The sequence below is a fragment of the Danio rerio genome, chromosome 19 (assembly GCF_049306965.1).
Source record: "Danio rerio strain Tuebingen ecotype United States chromosome 19, GRCz12tu, whole genome shotgun sequence".
NCBI classification, from domain to species: Eukaryota; Metazoa; Chordata; class Actinopteri; order Cypriniformes; family Danionidae; genus Danio; species Danio rerio.
The window spans coordinates 7,302,501-7,320,089 of NC_133194.1; the positions used below are offsets into that span (position 1 = coordinate 7,302,501).

General features: G+C 32.8%; 1 protein-coding gene across 1 annotated transcript in view; it reads right to left on the minus strand.

The window, feature by feature from the left end:
• Positions 1-17,589, minus strand: part of atp1a3a (ATPase Na+/K+ transporting subunit alpha 3a) — a 58,357-nt gene that overhangs the window by 31,741 nt on the left and 9,027 nt on the right. Inside the window, 3 exon segments of the mRNA NM_131684.2 lie at positions 2,645-2,848; positions 5,792-5,851; positions 6,460-6,576. Of these exon segments, the coding sequence (NP_571759.2) occupies positions 2,645-2,848; positions 5,792-5,851; positions 6,460-6,576 (381 nt within the window).

Sequence of the window (17,589 nt, forward strand, 5' to 3'; positions counted from 1 at the left end):
GCCTTTTTAGCATAAGTATAAGACAGAAACTAGCCAAACAGTAATGTGTGAATTGTTGAGCGCGCTTAATCTAAAAAAAAAAAGACATCTGTATTTTTTAGTGAGTGTGCTTTTTTTGATTTTATTCTTGCCTTAAGAAAAAATTTATTTGTCATTAATATTTTAATAAACTTTAAAAGGTAGAACTGTCTGAGATATGAACAAAAGCAAGTGATGCATCAAAGTTTTATTAAAAAAATCTTGAATAGTTATAAAATTACTTATAATCATTAAAATAATAAATAAAAAAATGTAAAAAAATTATTAGTTTAAAAATATTAATGATATGACATAGTTCCAGAAACTTCCTACTTCTCTGTTTATCTGTCTGATTTTACGGTGGGTTTCCTTTGACCACTCCTGTCGTTTTAAAGTATATTATTAGGTGAACGCAGCAAGTATAAAAGCCTCGTCCATTTCGCGAGATGCGCCCGCATTCAGCGGAGGTGCGCTATGTAGCGCCAGGCGAAGTATAAATCTATCTTAAGGAATGTCATTCATGTCTTTTAGGGTGCACTCAGGAGACAATCAACTGTTGCATCATGTAATTTTGTTTTTGATTGTCAGGAGGATGTAGGCCTATAGTTATAATAATATTTATACAATATAGTTTGAAAGATATTTATACATGATCAAACTAGTGTGCAGCTTAAGAAAAACTGATACTAAAATTGTTTTAAATTTGGTTTTGTAGTTTGGGCCCAAATAAATAATTGTTGCTGTTTTTAATCGTTTAAGTTCATTTGATTGAATATATAAACATTTGTGGATATGACTGATGCATTTATTGGGTAAAATTGCTACTTTTTACATTCACTCAATGTGTTTTTGCTCATTATCAATGCACTGTCACTTTAATTGAGCATAAGCAGCGTGGCGAAAATAGACCCAAAGCCGAAACTATCGCTCCAGAGCTCTAATCTGTTAACATGGATGCTGAAAAAACACGTTCTTTGATTGAATATATAATGATTGAATATAAAATTGATTGATTGAATTGAATAAATAATGATTGAGTATATATTTGATTGAATATATTAAAATCAGTGCATGTTACCTATGCATTAAATAAATAGACCCAGAGCTGAAACTATCGCTCCAGAGCTCTAATCTGTTAGCATGGATGCTAAAAAAACACGTTCTTTTATTGAACATATAAAGAATATATAATGATTGAATATATATATTTGATTGATTGATTAAATATATAATTGAATATATAATGATTGTTTGATTGAATATATAAAGAATATATAATGATTGAATATATATATTTGATTGATTGATTAAATATATAATTGAATATATAATGATTGGTTGATTGAATATATAATTGAATATATAGTGATTGAATATATATTTCTGCAGCTCTGCACAAGACTTGTGGCCAGCAGAGAAATTAAAATGGTCGTGCCGAACTGAGTCTGGTTCTCTCAAGGTTTTTTTTCTTCACTCTCCTATTGGTGAAGTTTTTTTTCCCTCTCCGCTGTCGCCACTGGCTTGCATGGCTCAGGATCTGTAAAGCTACGCATCGATGAATTTGCTCTTCAGTGTTTGGACTCTCAAGTAATGATTTCAAACCACACTGAACTGAGCTAAACTGAACTTAAACATTAAAAACTGAACTACCCTGATCCAGTTACTATGACCATTTATGTGAAGCGCTATGTAAAAGCGCTACACAAATAAAGCTGAATTTAATTGAATATTTGATTGATTGAATATTAAACTAAATATATAATGATTGAGTCTATGTTTGATTGATTGTTTGATTTAATACATAATTGAATATATAATGATTGAATATATATTTAATTGATTGATTGATTGAATATATAATTGAATATATAATGATTGAGTATACATTTGATTGAAAATATAAAATTCAGTGGATGTTATTTATGTATTTATTGGGTAAAATTACTACTTTTTATAGTCACTCAGTGTGTTTTTGCTCATTATCAATGCACTGTCACTTTAATTGAGCATAAACAGCGTGGCAAAAATAGACCCAGAGTCGAAACTATCCCTCCAGAGCTCTAATCTGTTAACATGGATGATGAAAAAACACATTCTGCTTGCGCTTGCGGTGTGAAACAGGCTTTACCATGCTGAAAGTGCAGCTTAGAATTAGGTAAATTACACAATAACATGTCAAATATATTGATACTTAATAATTTATATGCTTTTTTAAATAGCAAATTAGTATATTAAAAGTTATAGTAATCATTTACAGCAATTATCCATAGTAAAAGTTAAGCTTTCCTAAAGTAATAAACCTCTGATAAAGATGCTTAAAATATGTACTTAAGTACAGTAATGAAGTTAAAATACTGTCCATCACTGCATTATAGTACAAAAGGAAAACATCATGCTTCACATATAATTATTAACAACAACAACAACAACAACAAAAAGAATAATAACCCAGTGCTCTGAGTAAAAATAAAACAGCTGCTGAAGAGGATTACCAATTATGTCACAAACACGACCTTATTTTCTCCCATGAAAAATCCTCATACTCCAAAATTATGCATATGTTGTGCCCCTGCCAAATCCTGTCTAATTAATGCACTCTACTTTGTGTATGTGTGTGAGTTCTCACGTTGTCTCCGGCAGGCTCGTCCTCAGTGGCCGCCTGGATGGCGTAGGCCAGGAAGCAGAGGATTGCTCCGATCCACAGCAGGATGGAGAAACCTCCGAAGAGCTGTCGGCAGAATTTGACCCACTCCGGGGTGGTGGGTGGAGGGGTGAGAGCATTGGGACCATCCCGAGCGAGGTACTCTGCAGCCCTGGCATTAGTCAGACCCTTCAGGCAAGGAAGAGTGTGTGAGGAGAAACCATAGAAAAGCTCTTCAATAATCCAAGGCAAACCCTGCTGCACTGCCACTAGAGGGCGACAGTGGTGCTGTGGTTCTTGAGATTCTACTTTCAAACATTAGCGCTTTAGATAAGCTCATCAAGATGTTATTAGTTTAGTGTTAAGATGGTTTAAATGAGGACAATCTGTTAAAAAGCCCTGTTAAAAACCGTAAAGGCTGATATATGGAATAATAGCCAAAAAATCTTATGATGATAATAATATAGGCACAGTTAACTGAATGTTTAGATGAAACATTAGAAGTAAAATTAATAATAAGACTTTATTTATTTTTTGTTAATGGTGTACATTATAATTATTCCTTTCTATAACCCTGTTTATAAGACTATCACCCATTTTTATCATAATTTAGAATTTTTTTTTGTCAAGCATACTTGTAAAAACTTATTTAATATGTATTTATGTTTATATATATATATATATATATATATATATATATATATATATATATATATGTTTAACGAATATGATTTCTTCAACACATTTCTAAACATAATAGTTTTAAGAACTCATCTCTAATAACTGATTTATTTTATCTTTGCCATTATGACAGTAAATAATATTTTACTTGATATTTTTCAAGACACTTCTATACAGCTTAAAGTGACATTTAAATGTTTAACTAGGTTGTTTAGGTTAACTAGTCAGGTTAGGGTAATTAGGCAAGTTATTGTATAGCAATTGTTTGTTCTGTAGACTATCAGAAAAAATATAGCTTTAAGGGGCTAATAATTTTGACCTTTAAAAAAAAAAATTTAAACTGCTTTTAATCTAGCCAGAATAAAACAAATAAGACTTTCTCTAGAAGAAAAATTATTATCAGACATACTGTGAAAATGTCCTTGCATTTTTAAACATCATTTGAGAAATAATAATTTGTATTATATTATAACACATTATTTTGTGTTTTTTTAAAATATATATGTTATTTTTAATTTAAACTTCATAAATGCTTTTAATTTAATTAATAATAATTAAATAAAAATATAATTAATATATGATAGATTGAATAATATGATATATTATTTATATTTTTATTTAATTATTACATGTATTTTTTTAACTACTACTACTATTTACAATGTTTTTTATTGTATATGTATGTTCTTTTATTTTGAATGTAAACTTTATACATGCTTTGGCAATACATTTGAAACATTTGCTATGCTAATAAAGCAATTATTGGATTAAACTGAATTAAGAAAGAGAGTCACTTTTATAAATTTAATTTGGAAGGAAATAAGAAAATAATCCATCTCACCCTTCAGTTATATTTATACAGAAATACATTGATATACCATTTTAGAAATCTAAATATTTAATTTGTTAAAATTAATCACCAAAACCCCAAAAATAATTACATATTAATATATACTAATAAATAAACATTTAAATCTTTATAATAGTTCAGCAATATGTACACAAATATCATGGAAATATAGTAATCAACAATATTGATCATATTGATAAATTTGAAGCATTTAAAAAAAATGATACAGCAAGCTTTAAAGGGGTTAATGCTGATTTGCAGTGCATATTAACTGTTTAAGTACTACAGTATGTTAAAACAAAAACCATTTACATATTTGAGGATAACATCATTACATGGAAAAATTCATTAACTTTGACGAGTCTGGACTTTTCACTTTAATAATAAACTACTTTAGGTCCCAATGACATTCTCATATATACACATAATTTTGCGTTCCACAGATAAAAGTCAATCAATACCAGTTTGCAATGATAAGGTTGAAGAATTGTTGAGTATATTTATATTTGTATGCAAATTACAGCCAAAACATAAAGACCGAATATACAAATTTCAGTGAATAACTTGAGATAAAAACATTAACAGGAATCTGACACCAGCCTCATCAGTGAGGAAATGGAGGATTAGCTTATAATTATACTTCAGACAAAAGATTCGCCCAGAAAGAAATTCCTAGTCTTTCCTTATGTGCATCAGTATAAAGTTATCCTGAACCATCCGTGCTTATGAAGGAAATTGAATTTATTCAGAAGATCCGGACAGACATTCAGGAAATTGCCTCTCTTCTGCAATCTCAAATGTCTCTACTTCACTTTCATGTTTCTTTCCGTATGATCCCCTCCATATTACCACTTTAATCTCATAAAACTTTGACAACATTCTCAGAATTTCAGTTTTATGCCCAATATATTACTTAACTTAACCATCTTAACTTTATCTTTATCACCATCTTAACTTATCAGTAATATTTTGGTAGAGTGATTGGACCCCCGATTCAACCTAGGAGTGAAGGGAGGGTTATAGGGTTGTGAATGGAAAGCGAGAAAATAGAGGAAGGGAGACTGGGTTCGAAAGAACGAGAAGAACATGGCTACAGGGCTGGTCTGCCTTAAATAAGTTTTAGGGAGAGGGTGACAAAGTAATGCATGGTTCCAGCGCAGAACCTTTGTTAACAAGTTAGCACCATTTCTAACCTTATTAATGATGCATATTATTAAATTATTTTTATTTTAATTATTCTATTACTGTACCTGAATACTGTTAGACTTATAAACTGATTAAAAAAACTGTTAATTTCAACTGTATTCTTTGTTGTTTCATCAAGTTTGTAGACTGCTTATTGGATTTTATGCACATGCACTCCCCTACAGAATCATCCCAATCAATCTAATAAATCTAAAAAGATTTGGTCAAATCATCTGGTAAAAATGTATTCATATCATAATATACAATGCAGAATAACAACATTAAAATTTTTTTCCAATATCGTGCAGCACTACTCAAAACGATATCTTTATTCAACAAAACAAATGTTTGTCATGAGGATTTTTTTTTGCAATACTATGAATCCTGAATGTTCACTGTGGATTTGAAGCGCTCACCTGTACGATGTCAGTGTTGTACTTTCGGCACACTTCCTCAATCGACATCTTATGCTCTGTCTGGAGGAAAAATAAAATAAAATTGTCGAAAATATCAGTTTCAATCTGACAAACATAAATTCAACATTATTCAAAGCTTTTTGATGAATCATTCATAAGTTTGTAAGTCGATTTGGATAAAATGAATAAAGAAAAACAAATCACAGTCTCGCTGCATTTCATTCAAGGCAATAAGTTATAGAAAATCAATCTAATATATTGCAATAACTACTATGGTGAATTAAGGAAACGTGACAAAATAAAAATCTAATTAATTTGTACACTATAAACGGGCTATTTAATGGTCAGTGACTAGATTCTTGAAAATTTACTGTACTTAAAGTCATTGTGAAATAAAAATATCTCAAATTTACTGTTTATTGTAAGTAATTTATGTGTGTCCTTCATCAAATTAAAATATTTATGTGCTCACATGAAATAACTTTCCCTCTTATTTCAATGCATCTTTTATCTGATGATGTGTCAAGTTTGAGGGCGGGATCAACTTGTCAATCATATGAGATCCACCCACTGCAAACTTCAAGTCCCGCCCTTCATTTCTTCCGTGTTCAAGGCACTTGTATTTGCTGAAAAATTAATTAAAACAAATTCGTGTTGACGTGTCTTACCAGTGGCACTTCCTTCTTCAAGTCATCAAGGTCTTTCCCTCCCTTTCCCTTTTTGGGAGATTCCTTATCATCATTGTCCTGCGTGGTTGCCACGCGGTAGCTGTCCGACCGTCCATACTGCGGAAGAAAACAGCAATAATTTTTGATTGGCTTCATAGTTAAACCAACATTACAACCTGTAATGCTGTAAGTCAAAGCAATAGACGCCTTCACATTTGACAAAAAATAAAGCGGTTTAAATATACTATGATTTTTAGAAAAAGCTTTCATTGGTCAGCCCATCTTTAGTCGTCATTGTTTTTGTTGCGCTTTCTACAACAGATGTTCTTTCAAAGCTGTTTCTGTTATAAAGTTACAAATATACACTCCCTCTTGTCAGCTAAGGTCATCAGTATCTCTTTGTTCCTTTATAACAGCAACAATAAATGAATAAAAATCATTTTCCAGAACCTTCACTATCTCTGTTCTTCTCTGGTATACTGAACTGCCGACTTCTACTGTCAAGAAGCAGCCGAAGACAAACCTCTACACTCTTAAAGATCTCGTAAAGTGATTTGAAATGTGCATTTTTATTTGATATTTGACATGATCTTAACCAAAACAAGAAAAGAGGGTGGGAGATAGAGTAGCTCCTCCCCTTTTTACAAAAACGGTCAATAGCGTTTTGCTTAATCACCGTTCTGCCAGTGAGAGTGACTGAGCTTAAGCGAATCAAATGTGAAACATTTTGAAGAGGGCAGGGCATGTCAGATACAAGAGAGCCTTTGATTGGTCAAGATTTGATGGGAAACTGAGACATGAGATGATAAGCTACAAGCTTTACATGTTTACATCAGTTTCATATCTTCTAAACGCTGTTTTTGAGGCACACTAGCTAATAGATATCCTTACAATTAACAACAATACTGTTACTAACATCTAAAACACTTTATTTTTATTTCATGGTACCTCTAAGCCAATCCACACAACCTTCTTAAATGTACAAAATCAATGACACAGATGTAAAACAAGACCAAGTAAAAAATGGTTCCATATTTGTGGCAAGTCAACATCTCAATTCAGTTGATGAAAACATCAGTTGCTTCAAGACTGTATTAGTTTGGCTCTTTTGTTGAGTTCAAAAAGAGGAATATTGAAGAATGTTGGAAAGCGATAGCCACTGACATCCATAGCAGAAAAAAATTACTATGGTCAATGGCTACCAGTTTTCATTCAGGTTTGAAACCACTTGAGGAATTAAATAGTAGAGCTGCACAATATATCATTTCAGCATCGATATTGCAATGCGATCATTCGCAAAAGCCATCGCAGGATTTGCAATGTCAAGTTCAGCTTCAATTCATTCATCCATCAGGAAATTTGAGTGCATTTATAGCTGACTAAGAACCATATTGTTGAGTGACTGGTCAACTTTTACAGAGTGAAATAGAGCTTGTTTGATTTGTTTTTAAGGCCTATGACTTTAAGATTTCAATAATTTCAATAAATTGTGTACAAAATTACAACAATTTAACTTATACAATGAAGACTTTTTTATTTGCTTAAATTTGATTATGCCTATGAAATCACTACAGTTTACATACAATGATGAGTTCCAAATTGATCTATTAAAGTCATCTCGTGTCATAATCATATTCATATCGCAATAAATATTGCAGAAAAACAAGATATCTCGATGACAGATTTATACAATATCGTGAAGCCCTAGTAAATAGTCATTTAATGGTGAAGAGGGAGTAAATTATTATTTATGGGTGAACAATGTCTTTAATTTGTGCTGTTTTGGTAGATTCATTGGTCATTCTACATTGAAAGAAAATTATTCATTGGATTTACCAAATTTTTTTTTTTTTTTTTGGTAAGTGGTTGGAAACAATTTATATAGGCTGAATTTAAACAAACAAATTAGGTTAAACATTACTACATTTAATTAGTTTGCTTAAATTCTGCCCATACATAGTTTTCATCCACTTACCTTAAAAAAAAAATTTAAATCTAAGAAACATTTTTTTTCAGTGTACAAATGAGCCACTGTGCTTATTTTCTTAGTTTACAACAGGGGTGTCCAAACTCGGTCCTGAAAGGGCTGGTGTCCTGCAGATTTTAGCTTCAACTTGCCTCAACACACCTGCAAGGATGTTTCTAAAAAGCCTAGTAAGAACTTGATTAGCTAGCCCAGGTGTGTCTGATTGGGGTTTGAACTAAACTGCAGGACACTGGCCCTCCAGGACCGAGTTTGGACATGCCTGGTTTACAGTTACAAACAGAACAACATCTGCAGAGTAGGGTTGTCATGATACCATTAATTCATCTTACGATACTATACCAGCTAAAGTATCACGATGCCAAATAGTATTGCGAAACTAATATAATAATATAAAGAAAATGGTCAGAAATACTTTATTTAACATGTTATAATACTGTAGATCTACTTGAATTGAGTTCATAATTCCCTTAATATTGGAAAAAAGTATCATTTGCACTTCACTTCACCTAAAATGTATTAATTTTTTTGTTTATTTTGTAGATAACTGACCAACAAAAAATACATTAAAATAAAGATACAAATTATACCAAACGAAATTTGTTACAAAAAGAGCGTTTTTCCAACAAAATTGAACAGGAACAAAAATGACTGATTCAGATGTGCGTTTGAAAACATCAGAAAACAAGCAACCTTAAAGGGTTTCACAGATTATTAAAATAAAATGGTTTATTGTTGAACAAATGTGAGCATTTTAGTGACAGATGCAACATTATGAATTGTAGATAGACCGTTAATGACGATACCACCGTTTACAGACTGCAGTGGCACCGCCAGTATTTTGGAACCATAGTATCACGATACTACCATAGTATACCAGTAAACCGTGCAATCCTACTGCAGAGTGATCCATTCTTATTACCGCTTTTATGGCACAGAGGTGTCAAACTCATGTCCTGTTTAGTGAATCGGGCCTTTGGATTTATAAACCACTGAGCATTAATGAAATGAGCACCAGCTGAAACAGCGACCTAATAAACTGGATACACAGATGGGCTCATATTTAAAGGGACAGTCCCGAAAAATAATATTATTTATTCAGTTTTTCCAAAATCACAAAAGAAGATACATCTGATGATGGAAGCTGCTATTGACTGGTGCAGTATTTTGTTTCTTCTACTATCGATGTCAATGGGATCCAGTTTCCCCTTTGCATAAAATTTTTTTTGGAACAACTTGAGGGTGGGTAAATGATGACAGAATTAAAATTTTTGGTTGAACTACCCCTTTAAATACAATGTCGCAGGACCTTCTATTGCAATGCAGCACAGGAACTGAGGGGGAAATGCCAACCAGATGATGCTTCATCCACAATCCCGATTATCTTTGAAACTGCGAAGCTTAACCGGGAACCCCAATGCGGGATAAGGGTGTTTGTGCGCGCGGGGGTCGTCAAGGGTGGTCTAGTGTGCTCAAATCCACATTAGAGCTTTTCATTGATGTGGCATCCCCTGATCTGCCATGTGTGCTTCTGTGACCTATTTTAGCTGGAATACTCAACCAGACGGCATCACGGACAAATCCACCATTACAGCACACCAGCATGCCTATACACGCTAAAGTGCATAAAAGGGAATCGCAAGTTAAAAATACATGATGATCGGTCAGGGTGAAGACTATTACAAGACTAAAGAGTGTTTAGATATATTAATCCAGGTCTGAGAGAATATCTGTTGTCTGAACTTTATTAAAAGCACACTACAAAATTACAAAACACTGAATAAATATAAACGTTTTGTCTGCCTTTTGTGTTTATTATAAGGTTCATGCTCCACATTTATATGTTAGGGAAAGTTAGTAGTATATAAATTTATGGAAAAATGTCCAAACTTACTGGCAGCTCTATGATATTTATTAAAAAGCTTAACCTCAGTTGAGCAGAAATTATCATTTAAAAACATAGTTTAAACAGGAATAAACCAGATTAAAGGCGGCAAGGTGGCACACTGGGTAGCACTGTCACCTCACAGCACAAAGGTCACTTGTTCGAGCCCCAGCTTGGCATTTCTGTGTAGAGCTTGCAATGTTCTTCCCATGTTCGCATGGGTTTCCTCCGGGTGCTCCGGTTTCCCCCACTAGTCCAAAGACATGTGCTGTAGGTGAATTGGGTAGGCTGTAGTGTATGTGTGTAAAAGAGTATGTATGGGTGTTTCCCAGTGATGGGTTGCAGGTAGAAGAGCAAAATAAAAATAATGTAAAACATATGGTGGATATGTCGGTGGTTCATTCCACTGTGGCGACCCCTGATTCATAAAGGAACTATGCCGCAAATGAATGAATTAATGAAATCAGATTAACTGGCCATAATATATTCAGATCTTTTCACTTTACAGTAATAATCAATCAGGGAATCAGTTATTTAATAAAATTCCCCTCCAAAATATGGATTTACAAAGCTGTATATACTAAACATAAAACGAAACTACATAAAAATGAAAATTATAATCCCACAAACTAGTTCCCTTTTTTCACTGATTAGTAATGAATAGGGTGTGTGTGTATATGTAGCTGAGACCAAAATTATTATCCAAAATTATTATGTAAAATATATAAAAAGGCTGTTTTTATGTACCTAAGGTTTCAACTAAGGTTTTACTTAATATTTTGAACCAGTTTAATTGATGTATATTGATATTGCTATCATTTTTGCTTAATATTTGCTTAATTTTCAGATTGATATTGATATTATATACAGGTTTCATTTAATATTGATATAAGTTGGATGTCTAGAAAAGTTCATATGATTCAACTAAAGTGTAAGCAAGATTTTTTTTCACTGTTAATTATATTATGGTACAACTGTTACATATGCTAATTAGTGTAACCAGGCAAGTTATAATTGGGCAAGTCATTAGACAACAGTGGTTTGTTCTGTAGCCAACAAAAAATAATCAATTCTTGAAGGGGCTAATAATATTAATGACCTTAAATATGATAACAAAAAAACTGTTTATTACAGCTGAACTAAAATAAATAAGACTTTCTCTAGAATATAAAATATTATAGGAAATACTGTAAAAACCCTATGATCTAGTGGAAGGCTACAGAAGTCACTTTCCAAAATCTTTTCATTTAATGTTCCTCGCTGGTGGAATGATCATCCCATTCCCACTCTGACTGCAAGTACACTGGTATCCTTCAAACGACAACTAAAAACCATCTCTTCAGAGAACACCTGAACCCCAGTGAATAACACCAAAACCACCTATAAAAGGACTTTTTCTCTCTCCTTCTCTCAAGAAAAGTCCAACTTTAGCACCAAATTCTCTGAGCACAAACAAGTTACTTTGAATAACTAGCACTTCTTGGGCTCTATTTTAACAACCTAGGCACAAAGTCTAAAGCTCATGGCACAAAAGCTTTAAGGGCGTGTCAGAATCCACTTTTGCTATTTTAAGAATGGAAAATATGTTTTGCGCCCTGGCGCATGGTCTAACAGGATTGTACTTACTCTCCTTATGAGTTATGGGTGTGCTTTGGGTATAACATGCATCAAACCAATCAGAGTCTCATCTCACATTCCCTTTAGGAGTCAGTTGCATCACACCATGGCACCTTCACTATATACATGGCAGACTTTGTAAGTAGACAAACTGAGAGCTTCACTGGCGAGAAAAGAGTTAAACAGACCATCTGCAGCGCTAGGATGAAGAACGAGCCTCGTCCTTTCAGCCTCTTACTCTTTCTTTTACTTTTACTCTTTACTCCTTTACTTTCGATATCCACTAGCCTACATATTTAATTTTGTTTGTTAAGCACAAAGATTTGCTTCTAAACTATTTATACATTTTATTCTAATTTCCATCAAATGAATAAATGAACAATAATAATGAAGTGTGGTCAAAGAACTGAGTTATATCCAAACACATGTCCTATTCTTATGACCCATATGGTGATGCATACATCCCCAAAACCCGACAGGTGGACAAATCTAAACTTTTTTTTTATTAAAACAAATATAAATATACATAAAATAAATAATACCGCTAATAATAATAACATTATACAAATGCAAATGGTCATGAATAAAAAGATAAAAGCCCCCCCGAGATGAAGGCATGCAGGTAATGGATTTTATCTTTGTGTAGAAAATTATATTTTTGTAACATTTAATCCTTTATTTTTTTTCATATGTATAGACATTTGTGTATTGCTGTACATCTTGTGTGTATTAAGTAATGTGTTAGCAATTGGATCTGCATAGGCGCATAACTAATGGGCTCTGCGCTGGACTTTAGAGCAGCTTTTATTTGGTCAATGGTGCAGTCTATTTCAGTTCCTCAAAACAGCAACGCACCAACAATGCGCCTAAACATACCTTCTTTTCAGACAAGCACACTGATTAGTCCACAAAGTGGCACAAATGCTTTTTTTTTGCCATAAAACAATATGGTGCAAATCGTGAAAATTAGGGTTGTGCTGGTCTCAAAATAGCAATAAATCACGCCAAACACTTCTTGCGCCTTATTGCGCTGGGTGTATGATAAAGCTCTTGTATTGCCTCTTTTTGTTGAATCACTGAATGCCTTTGGACAGACGCATCTGCTAAATGACTAAATGTAAATGTAAATAACCTTATTCTCCTAAAAAAAATCACTTAAAAAAAATATTTAAAGATGATTCCTTGGATTTACTAAAAAAAATTTTTACGTTAAGTTGTGGTAACCATTTATTTGGGCTGAATTTAAACAAACAAATTAAGTTGAACATCATTAAATTTAATTTGTTTGTTTAAATTCAACACAAATAAATTGTTTGCAACAGTTCTGCATGCAACACTTTTTTCAGCATGAGACATTTTTGAGAAATTGAAACAAAAAACAGAGGAGGGCTAATTATTTTAACTGTAGATAGCTTCATATAAGCAGTTAAAATAAAAATCATCACAAAACCCTACAAATCCGAAAAGGCCAAGACTGTGGCAACCTTGTGGCTGTGTGTTGAAAAAAACAGTTTGACCATCTGTCAAGGGTTCCCTCTTTATATCCTCTGGGTGAGATGGCGGTGCGGGATTAAGACTGTTTACTACAGTCAGGATTAACCCACTGAACAACCGTAATCCTGCTCTCCTCCTTTACTACAACTCATACATTCCCGTCACTCACAGTTTTTGGATGTTTATTATCTTAACTCATCATCACCATCAGAATTTGCCATCTAATATTGTCTAATCATCACAACAGTGTGCCTTTACTTGAGTATACACAGTGTTTTTTTGCTATGTCGTCATTCATGAAACATCCTCGCTTTGACAGTTCGCATTTCTCCATTCGGCGCTTCACTGCACACGTGCCGCCACAGTTATACACTCAGTCATGACCTCGAGATCAGATGTGGGACACGTGCACATTCATGCCAGAGCCGCTGGGTGAGTGATTGTCAGAACTGGAGATGCTCCACTTTCTGTAAATCCAGTTCATAAAGTCTCAGACCTGATTAAGATTACGTTCAGCACTCAACACTGTACATTCAGTCGTACAGTAAAAGCAGTGCCTGGATGAGGGTTTTAAATCTGAGAGCATTAATATATATATATATATATATATATATATATATATATATATATATATATATATAAATATATATATATAAATATATATATATATATATATATATATATATATATATATATATATATATATATATATATATATATATATATAATTCACCAAGTTGCCATTTAATCAACCTTATGTCATTACAAAGCTTTTCACAATGTTACAAATTATTAATATATATATAATAAAATAAATCATTAAAATAATTATTGAAAACGTCATGATTTTTCTTGGCAATAATATTTCTAAAGGAGCTGTTCACATGAAATTGAACCAGATTTTAGTAAAAAATGGTTGTGTGTAAAATGACACAAGTACTAAACTACTGAAATGTATTTAATACTTTATACAAAATGCTTTTTTGGTGATGTCAGCTTAAAGCTAAACGCTTCCCATGCATTGCTCAGGTGTGAGTTTTTCACAGATTTCAACAGTGTGTAAAAATCTTGATGGTTCTGTCGGTCTCGTCAATCAAATCTGATCTTTATTTTGTGTTTTCTATTGGATTTAGGACAGGTGATTGGCTGGGCCATTCCACAGCTTGATTTCCTTCTTTGAATGCATTTGAGAGTTCAACGGCACCTTTGGAAATATGTTTTCTGAGAATGATGGTGACATTATTTCCAATAGAAACATTATTTTCCACGAAGTATATGAGGACAAAAACATATTTGTGTTTTACTTCAAAATTTTTGTCTTTACAATGATGATGTTTGCAGTTTTTTTTGTAATCATTTGTGACATTACACTGTTAAATACTTGGGTTTTTCAATGTACTCTAAATCCTACACAAATTTCTATTCTGTGCATATCAAAAAATGTATTTTCAAGTACGTTGTAAAAACATTTAAAAGATTAGAAGATTTAGAAGAAAATATACTTTTCTACTATGATATATCACATTTAACTCTTACAAATCTTATGAACAATTTCTGAGTTGGCTCTACAGCCCAATTTGTTGCCAAGTATTTACTGTTTGATGTTCACAAAAACTAAAAAACTAAAACAAAGAACAAAAACAATGCTATTTTTTTTTTTACAATTAAGTCTTATATAGATCAAATAGCTGACTTTATTTGTCCAGCCAATTCGAATGTTTTTACTTGATTGAGTGGGTGTTATCAGTGGTTATCAGCTGATAGATATGGGCTAGTAGGGGCCTTTTGCGACTACTAGTAGGCTCAGAATGCTTTAATCATTAATCAACATGGTTAATCATCTATAGCTCACATATGGCTACAGCCATTTTTGAGAATTATTTATGTTATTTAATAAATTTCCAATGCAATCTCACGGCAATTTGTAACTTTTATTTTGATTTAGAGGCTAATTCATGTGAATTATTGCAATGTAATTCGTACAATTTGCTCATCAACCAATGACGGTTGGGTTTAGGGGAGGGGTTGGGTGCCACGCCTTCTTTTTACAATCGTACATTTTCATACGACTGAACTTGAATTCGTATGAATTAGCCATTAAACTGACAAAACGTAAAATACTTACGTTTTCTCGTAAGATCAGGCTGTAAATTTCCCATTAATTGTATTTTATTAACATCAACCCCTACTCCAACAATAAAATCCAACCGTAAAAACGTTAATGTAAAAACAGATCTCGATCTGGAGTCTGGATCTTGATGGATAATTAAAGCAATCTGAGCCTATTAGTAGGTGCAGAAGGCCCCTACTGGCTCATATCCATCAGCTGATCTCCACTGATAACGACCATTCAATCGAGTAGTATCATTCAAATCTAGTGTTGATTATACATTTTAGCATTTTAGAGTATGACACCCAAGATCCAAATTAGATTTCATAGTGCACAAAAACACAGCTTGAACATTCTACCGAACATCTTCGTTTTTCACACAAGAAAAGCGCATAGAACAGCATGAGAGTGAGGATAAACTGTTCTGAAGATTAGCTATCGTATTAAGAGCTAAACAGCTAAAGGACACCAAAGAAGAAATCACAAAATGGTAGTTAAAGCTTAAACATGGCCGTCAGAGAGAGCAGCACTCTCTGCCTTTGACAAAAGGATTCTCTCTATCTCTTTCCAAGGCTTCGTCTAATGACCTTGAGGATATGGAAAAAACTGAGTACTCTACGCACTCTATTAGATTAACAAAGTACATTCACACCCTTAGCAAACCTTCTAGAGAAATCTTGTGGTTGGATAACGACACCAATAAAACAAGCCTCACAAGAGTGTTGAGGCTAATTATGTGTTACAGCTGCAGTAAAGCTACCCCTAAGTGTTTACCTCAAACATGCACATGGAAGCAGATATCTGTGTGGGATGCTCTGCGTCCAAGCAGTGCAGTCTATCATGTTCAGAAACACTGACGCATACTGTGCATGCATTCAAGTCGGAAAAAGGCGACGTTGGTGAACTCAAAGAAATGATTTTTTGCTGCTTGTTCAAACTACTTATTTAAAATGTGCTGAAACAACACAATTTAGGACTTATTGTCTTATCTATGATAGATAATTAAGACTTATCTATCTATCTATCTATCTATCTATCTATCTATCTATCTATCTATCTATCTATCTATCTATCTATCTATCTATCTATCTATCTATCTATCTATCTATCTATCTATCTATCTATCTATCTATCTATCTATCTAGTTTAAGATCTACTTAAATTATTTACATCAATGGAGTGGATTTGTGTTGGGACAGCATGAATGAATTTTGTGAAGACTGTTTTTATACAGTGTGTGCAACAGATTTCTAAACGGAGGGTGTGAATTAGAATGTCTCAGTTCTGTGTGTATGTTGGAAATTTAGTAAGAAAATAAGATTGACTTAAAGTGTTAATAAAATAAGGCATATTTAGGGGAAGATACATTTAAAAGTAAAATACACTGAAAAAAAACCTGATTCAGTAGATTCACTAAATTGTTTTGAGGTAACTGGTTGCAAACAATTCATATGGGCTGAATTTAAACAAACAAATTAAATTAGGAATGTTCATCTTCATTTGTTTGTTTAAATTCAGCCCAAATAAATGTTTGCAACCACTTACCTTAAAATAGTTGTATAAATCCAATTAATCTTTTTGTCCAGTGTATTACAATACTGCATTACTTCTTTACAGTATGATATGCATTTATGTCCATTTCCACTGTCATAGGTACCAAAATATTGAACTGTAAGATTTTCACTTGCAGGTCCTTTTGTAAGTGTACCTAACGCAAAAACACTTCACTAAAAGGGTGGAGCTAGACTCGCTGCTGAAAGCTATTACAGAGAATCATCTCCAACACTGTAAAAAAAATTTAGGGTTCCACACAATTCCTATATGTTCTTCCTACACAAATCGATTAAGTTAACTATATCATTTAAAAAAATAATGTGGATTGAACATAAAAAAATTAAGTTGCCCCTAAAAAAAAGACTTAAAAATGTGTAGATTCAGTTCATTTTAAATAAGTAGTTTGAAAATGCAGTAAAAGTAATGTTTTGAGTGAGTGCATTCAACAAGACAACACAGAAAGCACCATTTTTTAAATCCCTCATA